The sequence below is a fragment of the Protopterus annectens genome, chromosome 3.part1 (assembly GCF_019279795.1).
Source record: "Protopterus annectens isolate FY-2018-M chromosome 3.part1, PAN1.0, whole genome shotgun sequence".
NCBI classification, from domain to species: domain Eukaryota; kingdom Metazoa; phylum Chordata; order Ceratodontiformes; family Protopteridae; genus Protopterus; species Protopterus annectens.
The window spans coordinates 83,332,554-83,349,821 of NC_056732.1; the positions used below are offsets into that span (position 1 = coordinate 83,332,554).

The following is a 17,268-nucleotide window of genomic DNA, read 5'->3' on the forward strand; positions in this document are numbered from 1 at the left end:
ATCTCGGATGCATTATGCTGAGCAACTAGCTTGGAGGTGTGGATATCCTGAATGAATATGGGCACGCCTCCACCTTTAGTGTTTTGGTCCAGGTTTGACGGCCGAAAGGTGTGGTATGAATTATAACCTGGTAATGCAGGGGTGCTCTCTGGAGCTTTGAACCAGGTCTCTTTCACTGCACAGATGTCAATGTTCTCCATTTTAAGGAGTGCCTCGAGTGAGTGCATTTTGAGGTTTAGACTTCTAGCATTGAGTAGCATTACCCTCAGATTTTGCTTGCTTGTACCTGTTATGGTGATAAATTTGTCATTTGAACCTTGCCTAAAAAAAGGCACTATAGGGGTGGCAAGAGCCTTTGCCAGTATCTGGAATCCCAAGGGCGACAGGTGCAGGCCATCTCTGGCAAAGCAGCGTGGTCTGTTGATCATGTCATCCCAGGCAGACAGATACTGGATTCCCTTAGAAGGACACCAGAAGCTTAGCCAATTGTTAAAGTCAATCATTTTGTCCTTGTACTGTGGTATCATTCTGGGTGATGGCAGGATGCTACTCAGGGTTAGGGTCATACCTGCCTGGGCTACAAGATTGGAGAGCTCCTCCATATCTCTTTTCATGTAGTCCAGGGAGGTACATCTCAGGTCATTCACACCAACATGGACAATGACAGAGTCATATTTGTACTTGTTGTGGAGTGACCTGAGTGTGTGCATTATGTGGTGGATCCTGGCACCTGACAGGCAGCTGGCAGTAACTTTTTCCTTGTTTAGCCTGGTGAGTGGAACATCAGAGTGCATGACTATAGAGTCACCTATGACTAGAGTGTTGGGTATGTTATGCCTTATGGGCTGTAGTTGAGTGGCACACTGAGTATGTGAGGTATGTGTCATTTGGGTTGTGTTGGGGGGGTGAAGGTTGCTTGCATTTCTGCTTTGGAGGTCTCGGTTGTTTGGGCATATTTTTACTGAGAGCCTCCACGAATGTAGGTGTGTGTTTTGTGCTTCTGTGTGTGTGTTTTGGTGGTGTAAGTTTTGAGGGACTATGTGATGTGTGTGGTGCAGTACAAGTGTTTACCTTCTCCTCTTGACTGTCTAGTCCAGTCTTCGGTGAAGAGAACTTTGCTTCCAGTTTGGCTATATAAGTGCATCTCCCACAGGTCGTAGTGTTGGGTGGTAGGAGGAGAGGGTTGTCTGTGTACATGAGGCAATTGCTGCATTGTCACAAGATGCCCAGATTCATCAGGTAGACAGGAGAAAACACCGGGAGCTGACCTTTAGACATGCCTGAATAGGTGCTTATTTATTAAGTACTAAAAACTGTTTTCCTCTACACAAGTGAGGAAAGTGAGTATATTAGAATATGTTTCAGAATGGAAAATTTTTGAAAGATTTTCTTGCACTTTAAAAGTGCACTTATGTAAATTAGTAATTAATTACAAAACAACATTACAATTACTAGCAGAATTTGTTCATATATATAATAAAATTAAAAATTAAAAATTGGTTTCACACTGAAATTCATTAACTTTCTTTCAGGAAATAATGATTGGTTGAATTTAAACATTCTGTGGTATACAGTCAAATCATATTTTTATGGCAGGGCTTCAAACTGATGTACAAATAAATGAAAAATGGGGATACTTAACAATTCAAACAAATGTCAATTCAATGTAACTTTATGCATGAGTATGTGTTTCTGTGTGTGTGCATGCATTTGTGTATGGATTTATATTATTTCATCAGGTTTTCAGAAACTCAAAATTTATAAGGCCTGCACCCGCACACCCCCTGCAAATTATATATACATCAACTCTGAGTTCACATTACAGTAGGGAAAATGTAAATACACCATTCCTCAGTGCACTGTGCTTTACATAGTAGTGCTTCAAGGGGGAATTTACCCTTTCCCCCCTTTGGTGTGATCTAGTTGGTATATATAATTTGCAGGGATGTGTGGGGATGCAGCCCCCTTATGGGGGGTGAAGCGGGCTTGCCTCATCTGCAAAAATGTAGATTTGTTCTTTTTTTTCAGTTCTGAGTTTTTGGACATGTGAGCTTATAATCTCAACTACATGTCCAACCCAGAATTAATGGACATGCTGCACCTCAGAAAATCCAAATCCTATCGAGCTACACGCTCGAGAGACTTGAACCTCAGCACTGAAATAAATAGGACATGCTGGAGGGACAGATTCATAACCCAGAGGCTCCCTTCACTCTGGAATAAAATCCCAGTCCAGGTTAGGCAGAGTCCCTCATTGACTCTCTTCAAGAGGAATCTTGATGAGTGGATGGGAGATCGTAGGTTTACCCCGGGTATGACTTCTGTGTCACTGTTAGACAGAGGCACAGTATACTAACCTCAAAAAAAGGGCATAGCAAAATTAATTTAAAATGGGTGGCGAAAGCCAAACACATTCTGGCTAGGCTTATAAATGCCCTAGGGCAGATAGCCTAGTATGAACCTATGAACCTATGAATTTTGAGTTTCTTAAAACTCTATGAAATAATATTAATGTGTGTGTGTGTTAGGAAAATGTGCCCTCCTCTGGTAATTGTGAGATTGTAGAGTTAGTATATTCATTATCAGGAGGTATGGGGGAACAGAACCCCCACCACAAGGGTTTTTTTTTTTTTGCATATTCCGAGAATTAGCCTCAGAACATGCATAGGAGCATGTCAACAATGATTTGTCAACATTAAGTTTGTAAATGTTGCCCATGTCAACATTTGTGATTTAATAGTATTAGATCCATATATCTATATCTATATAGCTATATCTATATCTATCTACATATCTATCTATATGTGCATACATATATATATATATATATATATATATACACACACACACACACACACACATATATATATATATTTTTTTTATATATATATATAATACATATATATATATATATATATATATATATATATATATATATATATATATATATACACACACACATACACCACATATATAGATACATAGTTACCTAGATACACACATGTATATATGGCTCTTCTTCACATGATCGAACATCCAAATGTTCGACTTTCATATGGCCGAGACCATATGATTGAACATTTGAATGTTCGAAAATGTGAAAATAAAATAAATAAAGAAAAAAAAAATAAAGAGTGCTAGCAGGGTTCAAGCCCCCATGCCCCACCCCTGCCCCCTAAATACCACCAACCCACTACTCATTGCGATAAAGGGAATTATTCTATCCCATTCTGCTTACTATCTAAGAGTTCGATCTTATGGTCTCAGCCATATGAAAGTCAAGCTTTTAAAAGTTCGACCATCTGAAGGGGACCCATATATATATATACATATTTTATACACACACACACACACACACACACACACACACACACACACACACACACACACACACACACACAAAACAGGACATTTTAACAAATATTAGATAGTAAAAGTGCAACTGCTTTAGAAAATATTACATTGTTTATATTGGTTCCTTATTCATTAACTCCCCCCCCCAAAGTACATATAGTATAGCTTGAAGATCAAAATGATATTCTAAGTTGAATTAACTTAATGATATTAAAGTCTCATAATGAATAAAATAGAAATAACTACATAAGATCTTTTTGTAGTTTTCAAGGTTATTATAAAATATTAATAACATGAAGGAATTAGCTGCTGAAGGTGTTTTGTGCATTTTTAGTAGTTATTATAAAAATTTTATTAACATAAAGGAAAAGGGTGTGGATGATTCATAAATAAAAAGATATGTGATAAATAAAATAATGAAAGACTAACAACAAGCAGTATTAACTGTAAAATTAAACCTAATTAAATTGGATAGAAAATAGATGTGAAATAAGTTCAGAGACATGAACCGTCAGGTATAGACAGCATTATGCCAAAAAATATATAACTTTTTCCAGAATATATATATATATATATATATATATATATATATATATATATATATTGCTTAATATTTACAATATACAACAGAACACATAAAACTGCATTCCTGGAGATATACAGTAATCATTGAAATATCAATCAAACTAAGGATAGTGAAGACTTTTGAACATGTTGACCCATTTCTTTGAAAAATATTGATTACAGAACTTTTATGACAATATTGGCAGGCCAAATAATAAACTTACCTTCCATAACAGAAGAGACAAAACAGAATTAATGATAATTAAACAGACTCAAGATAACATTTAAAAAACGCATTAACTAATTATGTTTATTGCAACAAACAAATGTCTTTAATTCTTTGTGGTTGATATAGAAAAAAGTCTGTCTCTATAAACTGGTCATATTTTATTGATTTAATTAAAAACTTGTAATTCAAAACCTTGCATACGAAAGGACCATTCTTGACATTATCTTTGTAATTAAAAAAAACGTATAAAGGCCGCCCTTTTTTACCTTTATTATTTGAACCATAAATTAAATCTCTTGCACATAAACAAAGACTGGAGATACAATTAAATATTTTGAGCTGATCTGAAAAGTAGAAACAGAATTCATGTATTTGCAAATGATATTTTAACAATATTTACTGATATAAAAGCTCAGTTGTGAATCTTGATAATTCTTTAAAATGTTTTCAAATAATGTTAATGACTAGATGCTATGAACAAAAAAATACTAACAAATTAATAAGTAAGCAGAATAGAAATCTTGGAAGGAAATGTTAAATTTAACTGGAACTGCAGTCAATTAAAATATGTTTTATCACATAATTCAAATAATATACATGTTTATAATATTCTTAAATAAAACGATTTCAAAATGTACAAAATATGTGTCACTTTTGATCATAAATTATATTTCTTAAATATGACTGTACTACCAAAAGTATTTCAAATAATACAAAATTGGCATAATCACACACCAGACAGATCTACTACATGTGCTCACATACTAGTAGTTTGTGACATGCTTGCTTGTTGTCAATTGCTCAAAAGCAGCAAATGTTCAACCTCCCACTAACCCAATCTCCCATTTCTACATAGCCCTCCCAACAGTTATCCCATAAGCTGTATACCAGAACAATAACTATAGCCATAAAACTCCCACCCATTTCCCGGTCTGAGTCCTTACTCTCTTACCGTCTAACTCCACTCCCCCTCCCTAACCCTGAAGTCCATGATCATTCCATATATCTAAAGCCCAGCCAGCCTCCTTCCCTAAACCTAAAGTTCCTGATTGCCCGATTGCTTTCTAACCCTAAAACTTCCTTTGTGGTCCCTAACCTTAAAACTCCCTTACTGTTCCCTAACCTTAAAATTCCTCTTCTGCTCCTTAACCCTAAGATCCCCATCCTGTTCCCTTCACATGGCTGCCACACTTACCTCACTCAGTGAATAGTGTTTTTAGGGAAACTGCAGTAGCTGCTTGCCTGAACTGATCTTTGATTATAAGCATGAGAGGCAGCCTACACATGCTACAAGACACTTGAGACTCTCACTTTGAAACAGTGGTTTTTACATGGTTGGGACTCAAGCAGTTGTAGTAAAATCCCCAAAAAGAAAATTTTGAGAGTTAGAAATGGTTTTAATAGCCTTGTAATGACAACTAAATAAAACTACAATAACAGTAAATTATCAGATATGACCATAAATCATGGAGACCGTTGATTTCCATCTACTGAACCAGGTTATAAAACCAATTTGTAAAGTTATGAGTTACTGGCTAGATCCTTCTTAAATTGTAAATAATTTTAAGAAAATTCATACATTATTGTATAAGGAAAATGCATTCAAATTGATCAGACATCAAATCCTTCAAAGTTAACAACTGGGACAGTGAAGAAAGGACAGTTGTTGTGTCAGATAGATGTAAATGAAAGTAACCAGTGTTATGGCAAGTACATAGGTACAATATCCTATTCATCCCATCTGTCTGATCTGACTGATGGGTCCAAATAACTAACTACTGTATACTTGAGTGGAAGCATGGCAGGAGATCTTTGAAAATGGTACCTCTGTAGAATTCCCAAGACTTTAAAGTCAGTTCCAGTTTGTAGTGTTTTGCAAAGATATGTAGATTGGACCAAGTTACAGCTGCACATATTTCAACTGAAGAACTATAAAAGAAGAAGAAGGCAGCAGAAGTAGTCACCAACCTCGGAGAACGAGTCTTAGTGTGGAATACAATGTTTGTTGGCAGAATAATCAAATATAAAACAGTCAGTGAGCCACTGGTATAAAGTTACCTTGTAAACTTCAGAACCAACTTTTCTTGTAGTAAAGGACACAAATATCTGAGAATCTTTTCTAAAAATCTTAATTCTGTGGAGGTAAATCCTTAGCTGTTGAACATCTAATGTATGTAGTATATAATCTACCTTGTTTGATTGACTGGGGAAAAGACGGGTAGGTTATTGGGCTGATTCAGATTATTTTCAGATGCCACCTTGGGGAGAAAGGAAGGATTTGTGTCCTTGTGAAACACTTGGTAAGGTTCACAAAGGGCAGAGCATGCAACTCAGAATTTCTTCTAGGTTAAGTTATTCCTACAAGAAACAAATGCTTCCAAAAAACTTTAACTAAGTGCAAGATGCTGTTTCAAAAGGAGATTTTTTTGATGCTTCATGAATAAAAATTGAGGTTCCTCTGAGAATCCATTTTTATCATTGGAGGTTGAAATAGAAAGCACCCTTTAAGGGAAACTTTACATACTGTATCATGTGAGACGTTAAGAAGAAGGATTAAGTAACTTGGTGGGAACTGGAAATTATGGCCAATTGTGCTTTGATAGTTGATAAACTGAAACCTGAAGAATAGAGTTATGACAGGGAAAAAAGTACATTTGGAATAAGTGTCTTAGAGGGATATAGTCCCTCAGCGGTTGTCCAAGCTGATAAACAGTTCTTTTTGCTGCAGTATACTCTATGAGATGACTTTTCTTGGAATGCAGAAAAATCTGTACCACATCATGAGACAAGGAAGGGTCTCAAGCCATCACTGGAACTGGAGAAACTGGGCATTTAACTTGAGGTTGAGTAAATCTGGGTAATGCAACCTACAGGAATGGGAAATTTGATCCTTTATGGTATCTAAGAGCCTGTAGGGATCCATGATGAGAGGCTTGATTAAGGAGAACCAAATTTAGCAGGACCAATATGTGGAAATCTCAGAAGAAGCTAAGAACTGAGATAAAAGGGAAGACAGTGAAACAGGTTAATAGCTTCAAGTATCTGAGAGGGGTTTTTGAAGAGAAGCAAAGTCTGAATGAAGAGGTCAAAGCTAGAATCAGAGGGGCTGCAGAACTGGCATAGAGTCTCAGGTGTAGTGAATGACAGAAGAATATCAAAGAAGCTGAAAAGTAAAAGTGTGCAAGATAGTGGTGCAACCAGTATTACTGTATAGTACAGAAACCTGGGCAGTGAAGGCAGAGCAGATGAGGAAGCAAGAGGTGATGGAAATGAAGTGCCTGTGATGGGTGGTAGGATGCACACTGTGGGACAGATGAAGAAATGAGGACATAACAGCAGAATCCAAAGTAGCTCCAATTGAAGAAAAGATCAATGAGAACAGGTTACAGTGGTTCAGACACATGCAAAAAAGCGGAAGACAATCTGGTGAAGAAGTTTTGGGACAGACAGGAAGAAGGTAAGAGGAAACAAGGATGTCCAACAAAGAGGTGGATGGATTGTGTGAGAGAAGATTTGTGATAGTCAGGCATGAATGTTGAAGAAGGCTGGAGTGTGGCACAGAATCAAGAGAAATAGCAACAGTTAACATGATACCCTGACCCCCATGTAGAAAATGAGAAAAAAGGGGTTGATGATGATGAAGTATATGGGTAAATAAGGTTTCTCTTTGCATCTGATTGCCTTCTGCTTGAAATGTGAACATTAGTGAAAGTGGAGAAATTGAATAAAGAGTTGGGAAACTCACTGTCCAACTTGTACATCTCCAAGGACTACCCCTTTGAGGGGAGCAGTGCAATGCAGTTACACTTGATATTATCTGTGGAGGCAAAAACATCATTGCAAGGATAGCCACAGTGATGGAATATGTGATGTGCTACTACTGGATTGAGAGGACACATGCAAGGCAACAGAATAGATCTACTGTTAGTAAGGCAATTGGTGCTTCTGGGAATATCCATAGCTATCAAGAAGCAAGACAAAGTAATTTCCCATTGGTACACTGTCATGGATTATCAGAATAAGCTATATTACCTGGTTACTTCCTGCTTATTGATTTACCAAACTACCATCATTTTGGTGATTTGAATAGAAATTACCCTAAGGCAAGAAGTCCTATAGCTCCCGCAATGCAAGTAGGCCTGTTCTCATCTCTAGGGCACTGATGTGAAGGCTGGCCTCTTTTTGTGTCCATGTACCTTGGACCATCTTCCCTTGATAATGTTGCCTCCACCCTAAGGAGCAGGCATTTGCAGTTACCACCACTGTAGGAAGTGACACACAGAAGGTCTTCCAATAAATACCTTGGTGGATGTTAACCACCAAGGTATTTATTGGACTTAGCAAAGATAGGTGACTATTATGGGTGCAGAAAGGTGATCTGTTACCTGTGACCTTTGCATTATGAGTAGCCTTTGTAGTATTCACATGTGGAAAGAAGGCAAGAAACTATCAGTCCCTGGACATGGAGGACCAAGACTTCTTTTGGGAGTTTCAACAGAATTTCTCAAATTCAGAATGCTTTCTGAAGGAAAAGTAGTGATCCTTGTAGTTGTGTCCTGATGCTACCTTCTGAACTGAATCTTGGTTGCAGAATTGATTTTTTTGTAATGCTGATATTAGATGATATGTCCAAGGACAGACAGAGCTGAAACAAGTAGCCCCTGGCCTTGATCAGGGATACTTTTGACAAGGCAACAAGAAACCAGTCATGTAAGTATGGAAACACATGTATCCTTTGGAGCCTTGGGGGGGGGTTGCTACTACTGCCATGCACTCAGTGAACACCTGGAGGGCTGTGGTGAGACTGAAGGGTAGGCCTCTGTACTGAAAGTAACTGGATCCTAGGATGGAGCATTGGTAACTCCTGGATGCATTGTTTATTCTGATATGAAGATAAGCATCCTTAAGATCTGTTGAGCACATCCAGTCTTTTGCCTGTAAACAACTCAGAATTGCTTATATAGTGGCCATTCTGGAGATGGCCAGATCCTGTTTTAGGAGAATGTCTTTGTTTAGTTTGCTTAGGTTTGAGATTAGTCTGAAGTCCTCGTTTTTCTTCAAAACCAAAAAGAGACATATTGGATGTCTCTTACCTAGAAGAGAGAGAATTTATCTTCTGGCCGCTTTTTGTTGTGATGTGGTTTCACAGTAGTAAGGGAGGAAGGTAAGAAAACGGAATTGCATAGCCTCTAGATATAAACCTTCTTACTCAAGACTCCTGAGTGATGACAATCCACACAAGAGAGTAGAGGGATTAGAGGGATAGATGACCCACTACTGTCTCCGGTGGGGTCTGTCACAGAACAGCCATGATGACCCTGGTTCTGTGGATGTCCCAGGCCTCTGTTTCCATGCCCATTAAATGGTCACCTTTGCCATATCCTGCTCTGTAAGAAGTGGAATGAAAGGGTTGATGCCAGAATTTCTTAAACAAGAGGGATTTGAATCCTTTTTGGTTCCTACTATAAGACAGTTCTGGTGTCTCAAATTTAAATTCTATGGCTGACAGCATGTTCTAGTCCTGTTTACACTTCTGCATCTTCTCTTTAATGTATAGACCAGCGAAGGAGGATCCGTCATAGAGGCATTGCTAAATGTTGTTTTAAAGTTGTCCTTGAAGTCATAAAGGTGAAGACAGTCATGGCACCCCATTGTAATACCTGTACCTGTCATTGTAGTTGTGTCATTGGCTGCATTATGTATAAGCTGCATGAAGATGTTGATGATATCAGTCATCCTATAATCAGGGGTGGGCTGCTTGTTCTGAGAGGGTAACACTTTCTTGGCTAATTCTCTCAGAAAATGTTTCATTTATGTGGTATCATTCAAGGTCCACAGCATAAAGGTGCCTGAAGCATATGCCCATTTCCTCATTCTGTCCATCACCTTGTTGGAAAGGTGTACACTAGCTGTATCCTATGCCATGTCTTTTTTGGTTTCCACAATACTAGAATCAATCAAGGGACTCTTGGGCCAATACTGTCTGTCCTTTGGGGGATAAGTATTTTATCTGGCTTCCTAGGAGAACTTTCATTTGCATCAGGCTTCTGTCATGTTCTTCTATCAGCCAAGTTTGTAAGGCAGTGCTCTAGAGGTACCACCACAGAGTAGATGGTGCCAAGTGACATACCGCAAATTGGACCTCCGCTCCCTCAGATGGAGGGTCTGTGGGTTAAGATTCCCTCTGTCACATGAACTGCTGGAGAATCTCAATGAAACTGAGGTCTTCTGGAGAGAATTTAGGAAAGCTACCAACTCTGTAGGGGAGTCAATGTGCTTTTTCCTTGCATGTCCTCTATTTTTGGAATATTGCGTAGGGATGATTCTGAGTCCTCAAAGAACTAATCCTGCAAGTGAGTAGATTTCTTGAGGCCATTCCCTGTGACCTATGAAAGTATGAAGAGGTTTAGACAGAGATGGAAGGGTTCCTGGGGTGGAGCTGGCACTGAAAAGCATTTGTTGTACCTCTCAGAGGAGGAGCAGTAATCCTCCTCATAACCTCAAAGGTTGACCCTATATCTGTCAAATCTGTGGAATCCATATCAACTACCACAGCAAACACTATCAAGGGCAAAGAAGGCAGCATTGGTGAGAGAAATCCTGAACTTGACATAGCAGAGGGGCCCAAAGGGGATCAGTGCCACATTTCTGAAAGCCAATGGCTCTGATACCAAGGAAGGAGCGAAGGAGGGTGAGTCATAGTACAGTGCTGAATTATTGCCAAAACTAAGACATCACTCCAGAGATCTATTTGGCTCCAAGATTCATGGAATTGTGTGAATCATATTCAATGTCATCAGAACTGAGGCTGAAGAGCTTATTAGCACTGAAGACTGAAGCTTCAGATAAGATGCTGGATCCAATACCACCAGATCTGAAAGTCATACCAGGAAAGGAGCAAAAAGGGGAGATGAGGAACTGCCCAATCTGCCCTTGAATCAGAGGAGGGTGGAAGTATACCCATTTCTATCGGTGCCCTAATGAAAGCTCTTTTCATGTGGCCCTAATCCATTTCTGAAACACTCTTTTTAATTTCTCCAAATCTTTTGGGTGTTTAATTCCATGACGGGAATGGACCCCATTCCTTAGTCAAAGTATGATTAAACTTCATGAAATTAGTGTTGCTTCAATCATTGATATCAGGCAGAAGGGTTCTTTGCAGCACACACAATATGCCCTGTACCAACTCCTTCAGCAATTTGTACAAAGTTACATGTATCAGTAACATATCTAACTATGATTGTAGATTCTTTTTTATAAGACCCATTGCTCCTACTTCTATTGAAACTGTCTGGGTATCTTTCTTCCACATTGCTTTTGTTTCTGCCTGCAAATCCTGATATTTTATGACTTTGTGTCTGTCTGTATGCAAGATACTGTAGTCAGTGGGTATAGTGATTTCAATGATCAGTGCTACTTTTGTCTTCTTTTCATGGACTACTATGTCACTCGTCCAGTCAGGATAAAATAGACGAGTCTTGTGGGTTCTGTTCAAGCAGCTGTATTATGTACAAACACATCAGGATTATAGGCTTAATAACTTTAACTTAGATAAACTCATAAACAAACTATCTATTACACTCATATGTGCTCACTCTCTGGCTGTACTCTCAATATGGCACTGAAGCTAGCATGTGCTTGCTATTTATATGCATGTGCTGACCTTGAAATGCTTCTTAAAGTTACAACACACACACACACATACACACACACACACACACACACACACACACACACACACACACACACACACACACACACACACACACACACACACACACACACTATTCTACACACTATATCTGGTTTTCTCTCATTTGTCTTTTGAACTGTTGGTAATGGATAATCCAATGTGTTGTAGACTTCATCATTTTCTATGATGCTTTGTGACTCATGTTTCCAGTGGTTTTCAGCTACTTCAGTATCATAATGTTTGCACAATCCCCAGTGCGACAGTCTTGCCACAATATTATGCCTTTCAGTATACAGCCCTTCAGCCATTAGTATGTCACAACCAGCAACAAGGTGTGCAACTGTTTCCAATTCTGTTTTACAAAACCTACATTTGTCTATTTTTCGCACATGTTCAATGGACTTTGCAAACTGACGTGTATGTAGTCCACTATCATGGGCTGCCAATATTAGCCTTTCATCTTTTAGTTTGAATTCGCCTCTCCTTAACCATTCCTGCATTCACTCCTGATCAACATGAGGTTGTTCCAGGAGTTTTCTGTACTTGCAACTGTATTTATGCATTTTCCACATTTCTTGCCTTCTCATCTGATCCTTCACCTTCTATTCTTTCTTTTTTTTTTTTTTTTTTTTTTTTTGGCACATTCAGTTGCTGCCTGATTTTCATCTACTTCTGGTTTGATTTCCATTCCACTTGACCCTGATATGCTTCTGCAAGACTAAGTAGGGAAATCATCTTAGATTTATTCTCATCATGTTTCAAAACTTTCACTATGTTTGGATCTTGTGAGGTCAGCAGATATGTATGGAGTCCCATGATTGCAGATCTCTACAAGTAATCAATTTTATGGAGGCCCATACCTCCTTTAGAATGGGGAATATATAATCTTGGTATGCACTGATTTTTATAAATCATTGGATGAGCATGAAGCATCCTTCTTGTTTTCCTGTCTAATCTGTCCAACATCTTTTGGGACCAATCACTCCAAAACTGTAAGTTAGGACAGGAAGAGCAAATTGGTTTATAGCTTGAACTTTTCCTAGATATCAGCGTCGTTTCAGGATTAATTTAAGTCTTCTAAAATATTCCTTACTGCGTTTTATTTGCATTTGTTCATGTTTTATTGTTGATCTTTCATCAATTACCATATATTTATACAATCCCTCTTGCTCAAGTTCTTTTATATCAAATTCTTGCCCCAAATTGATGTTTTCTTAGTGCTGCAGCTTACCTGCTTTAAAGGTTGCTTTTCCACATTTATCAAGACCGAAGGACATTCTTATATTATCTAAAAAAGTTTTGACTACTTGCAGATGTGCTTTCAGTTCCTCATCTGATGAGCTATATAGTTTGAAATCATTAACAAATAGAAAATGAGAAGTCTTTACACTTTGTTGCTTTCTGGGATCCAAATTATAGCCATGGCCTAATCTGTTAAGCATACATTTTAATGGGTTAAGGGCAGGGCAAAAGAGCAGTGATGACAGAGTCACCCTGGAATATCCCCCTTTGGATTTTTATACCTGGAATAATAATTTGTCCTTTATCATGGCTTAATTGCAAAGGGGTTTGCCACTGTTTCATGGTTGTTGTGATGTAGTTTAACAGTGTAGGGTGCATCTTATACATTTTTAAGGACTCCTTTATCCATGAATGTGGGATACTGTCAAATACTTTTTGCAGTCAATCCATGCCATACTTAGATTCTTCCCCTTTTTACAGTTCTTCACTATGACTTTATTTAACAACAAATGGTCCTTTGTTCCATATGACTTTCTTTTATTGCCCTTTTGTTCTATTGACATAATTGAGTTTTCTTCTAATTGAGTATAATCTCTGTCAGCATCAATTCAAGTGTATAGTTTATATGTCACTGGAAGGCAAGTTATTGGTCTATAGTTTTTAAGGTAACTTGTAGCTTCATTCTTAAGTAGGAGCATTGTTTTCCTGTTGTTAGCCAGACTGGTGTCTGTTCGGGGTGCTCATATAAATAGTTCTTACTCATGGCTAAATCTTCATGCAAAAATGTTAATGCTTTTAGCCAGAAGTTAGGGACTGTGTCTGGGTCTGGGGTTTTCCAATCAGAGGCTTTTCCTAACTTTGTTTCAGTGTCACTGCCTGTTACTTCATCCCATTTCATATCCTGTATATTTGAACTTCCTATTCTTTCTTTTACTTTTTCTAGCCATTTAGCATTTTTAAGTCCCACAGGATCTTCATAAAAATTTCTCCGAAATTAATCTATTTCTTCTTTTTTTGGTGGTCTTTCTATTCCTTTTGCCTTGTTTCCCAATTCTCAGTAGACCTTAGCAGGCTGTTTTTTTTAAAAGCTTGCTGTCCTAAGATCCAGAGGCAGGCACGTCTAAAATTGAGAAAGAGAGAAAAAGAGAAAGAGAGGTCTAAAACTAGAGACATGTATAAAGATACTAATTCCATGAGATGAAAGCCAGACAAATCTGCTGGTGTTGTCCTATCTAACGTATCAAAAACAGAACCAACTATTTCCTCAATTCTGTAAAAGTCTTCTACATTGGCTCTGATAGTTTCTGAGATGATCATTATCCTGGACAGGACTCCAAATTGTCTCATCAAATGCATTTTTCCTGAGATGGAGCTTTCTAGATTTCTTTCTTGGCCATCTTTACAGTTTTCAATTACATCACTAAGGTCTGCCGACTGAAGTCCTTGTAGACTATACAGCTGGTGAAAACATGGTCTACTCTCAGGCTCACAACATAAAGTTTGTATATGCCCTGAGTGGGAATTTTATGGCCACATTGGGCACACTTCTCCTTACTTTCCATGGCCCTAGCAGGGAAAATTTTGATGCGCACTCGCACTAACAAATAACTATTCTGTCTAAGAAATAGCAGGCTGACTTCTAATAGCAACAGAAAAGGAAGAGAAAGAGTTTATTTTTAAACAGGCAGCAAGGAAAGGGTCTGTATGTTTGGTGCCTATGTGATGGGGCAGGGATAGGAATATCCAAGGCGCTCAAGAATTACATAGATAAGTAGTCATCTGTTCTATAAGTAAATATATAATATTAGATGAAAACACAAGAATTATGATAATAAATGAGGCGGAGCACTTAGCTGCTGTCGAGATCACATCTGTACATCGAGGCTGTAAATAAGATCTTCATCTACAGGTATATTATGGGTGGAGAAAAAATGTAAAGGAATTTGAGGGTGGACCACTAGTTTTGCCAGCTCAGATCTGACAAGTAGCTTGAGGACCCGACCCATCAGTCAAATGAGACAGATGGGCTGAATAGAATGCAGAGCTCATACATAGACATAGCTCAAAAATACAACAAATAAAAAATCATAAGCCATGACCATTGAAAAAGATGAAAATAATTATTGTACTAAATAATAATTCAGAAACTATAGCTATCTGAAGTCAACAGACTACACCAGTACAACACACTCTCTAAAAATAAACAGTAACCTCTAATTAATCCAAGAATTAAATCAATAAAAATTTACAATGAATATTTGCCAGTTCATATTTACAGCTGCAACACATTAGAATGCATCACAACAAATGGAAATAAATATTTGTTATAGAGCTAGACGATCGTACAACAGAAATTATAAAATCAAAATGTTGCACCTATCCTTTGGAGTGTACTGCAGTGCATTTGTGAGGTAAAAATTATTATATGACACCCAAACATCTGGTAGCTGAACAGAAGTAGAAATCAGTGCAGCTATCAGAACAACAAGAAAACAGACAATATGGTACACTGCTGTTAATTAGTTAAAGAAATGCAAAGTATAGCTTTTAGTTCAAAATGTCCTTCAATGAATAAAAAGGAACAGGCAAACATGTTGCTATTCTTTTCCTGGTACTGCATCCACCTCCATTACTAATGTCAAGAACCTTCTAGTAATCCCATTTAGTCGCATAAACTGCATCTTATCAATGTACTATAAATATACTGTCACATTAATAGGTGTGCATGTGCTATACATCTTAAAGTCAACTTAGCTGACTTGTGTCAGCAGCAAAAAAAAGTTCAAAGTATACAAATATTTAATTTAAGCATTTCTTTTTTAGGTAATGTCATTGTATTATAGTCATATGTCACATCAGATCTTTGGGTAAATCAGTTCTTTACTCTTCGTGGTGCTCCAAGTTTGTTTGCTTGTCTATGTATTCATGATGAAACAATAAACTCCTTCCTCTCTATTGGTGAAATAGGAAGCGCTCATTCCCTTTGGGCTGGCATAATGGTTAGGGTTGACTCACAGGCAAGAAGGGCAGTGTTTGATTCACACTAAGGGAAATTGGCAGGGCTTAAAATGGCACACAAAGGCAGCTAGCCTACTACTTATCTATAAACCTCTGGCATATCATCAGGCATGATCATTATGGGGTTATATAAGAGGATTTACTCAGTCTTATGTCTACTGTGCTTATTTATTTAGATTTACCATTCTGACCAAACTCTGACAGGCTTGAGTAAATTACTATACAACTCATATTTAACATGCATCATTGCAAAAAACACAGATCATGCCCATTCTGACATGCTTTGCTTCTGTCACTCTGTCTATATGTTTATCTAGACATTTATTTATTTATTTATTTTTATCAAGAGGTTTGGAATGTACATAACATGTATAACACTTATTAAATCTCTATTCTGGCATACACATACTTATCTGACAGGAAATACTTAGAACATAAGTACAATAGCATTATAAGAGAAATGTTTACAAGAAAATATATTTAAGATATATCTAGGTAAAGAAAAAATACCAAACCTTCCAAAAACTGGATTCAGCTGCTTAGGAATGTAATTATCCCTGTCTTTAATTTCAGTCTTCCCAAGTTTGATTACAATATATGGATCAGACTTTCCATCTGGATCAGCAGGCGTTAGATTAAATGCCTATAAGAAAGACAAGATCAGGTGTGAGTTATAATTATGCTATGGCAAAAATGGCATTCTAATTTCTCAGCTTCCAGCTATATTTGAATATGAATCTTAGGCATGAGAGTGCTGCCACTGGTCATGTATGGCAACAGTAACATTGCAGAATAGTTTTACAAGGTTACTAGTGCAAAGTATGGTAACCATTAACTTAGAAAACAGAAGCGTAGGGAAAGAGAACTATTTTCTTTGTAAAAACACCAGTATAAAATGTATGCAAGCTTTTGTGAAAGCATATACTCTTTCAGATAAAAAAAAAATCCATTTTGCAATACAAACACATACACACACACACACACACACACACACACACACACACACACACACACACACACACTGATATGAAGATTAAACAGTTTTAAAATTCCTTCATTATCTGATTGTTAGTTTGCATGCATATTCTAATACAGGCTCACAGTGAAGCTGGAGCCTATCCCTGGACTCACTGGGCACAAAGTAGAGGACACATGCACTCAGTTACTT

At 37.6% G+C, this 17,268-nt stretch overlaps 1 protein-coding gene across 2 annotated transcripts in view; it reads right to left on the reverse strand.

Moving 5' to 3' along the window:
* LOC122798011 (fer-1-like protein 6) overlaps positions 1-17,268 on the reverse strand; it is a 1,810,759-nt gene that overhangs the window by 370,815 nt on the left and 1,422,676 nt on the right. For both annotated transcript variants that reach the window (XM_044066595.1, XM_044066597.1), the window contains exon 32: positions 16,616-16,743. In XM_044066595.1, the coding sequence (XP_043922530.1) occupies positions 16,616-16,743 (128 nt within the window). The remainder of the gene's footprint in view (positions 1-16,615; positions 16,744-17,268) is intronic.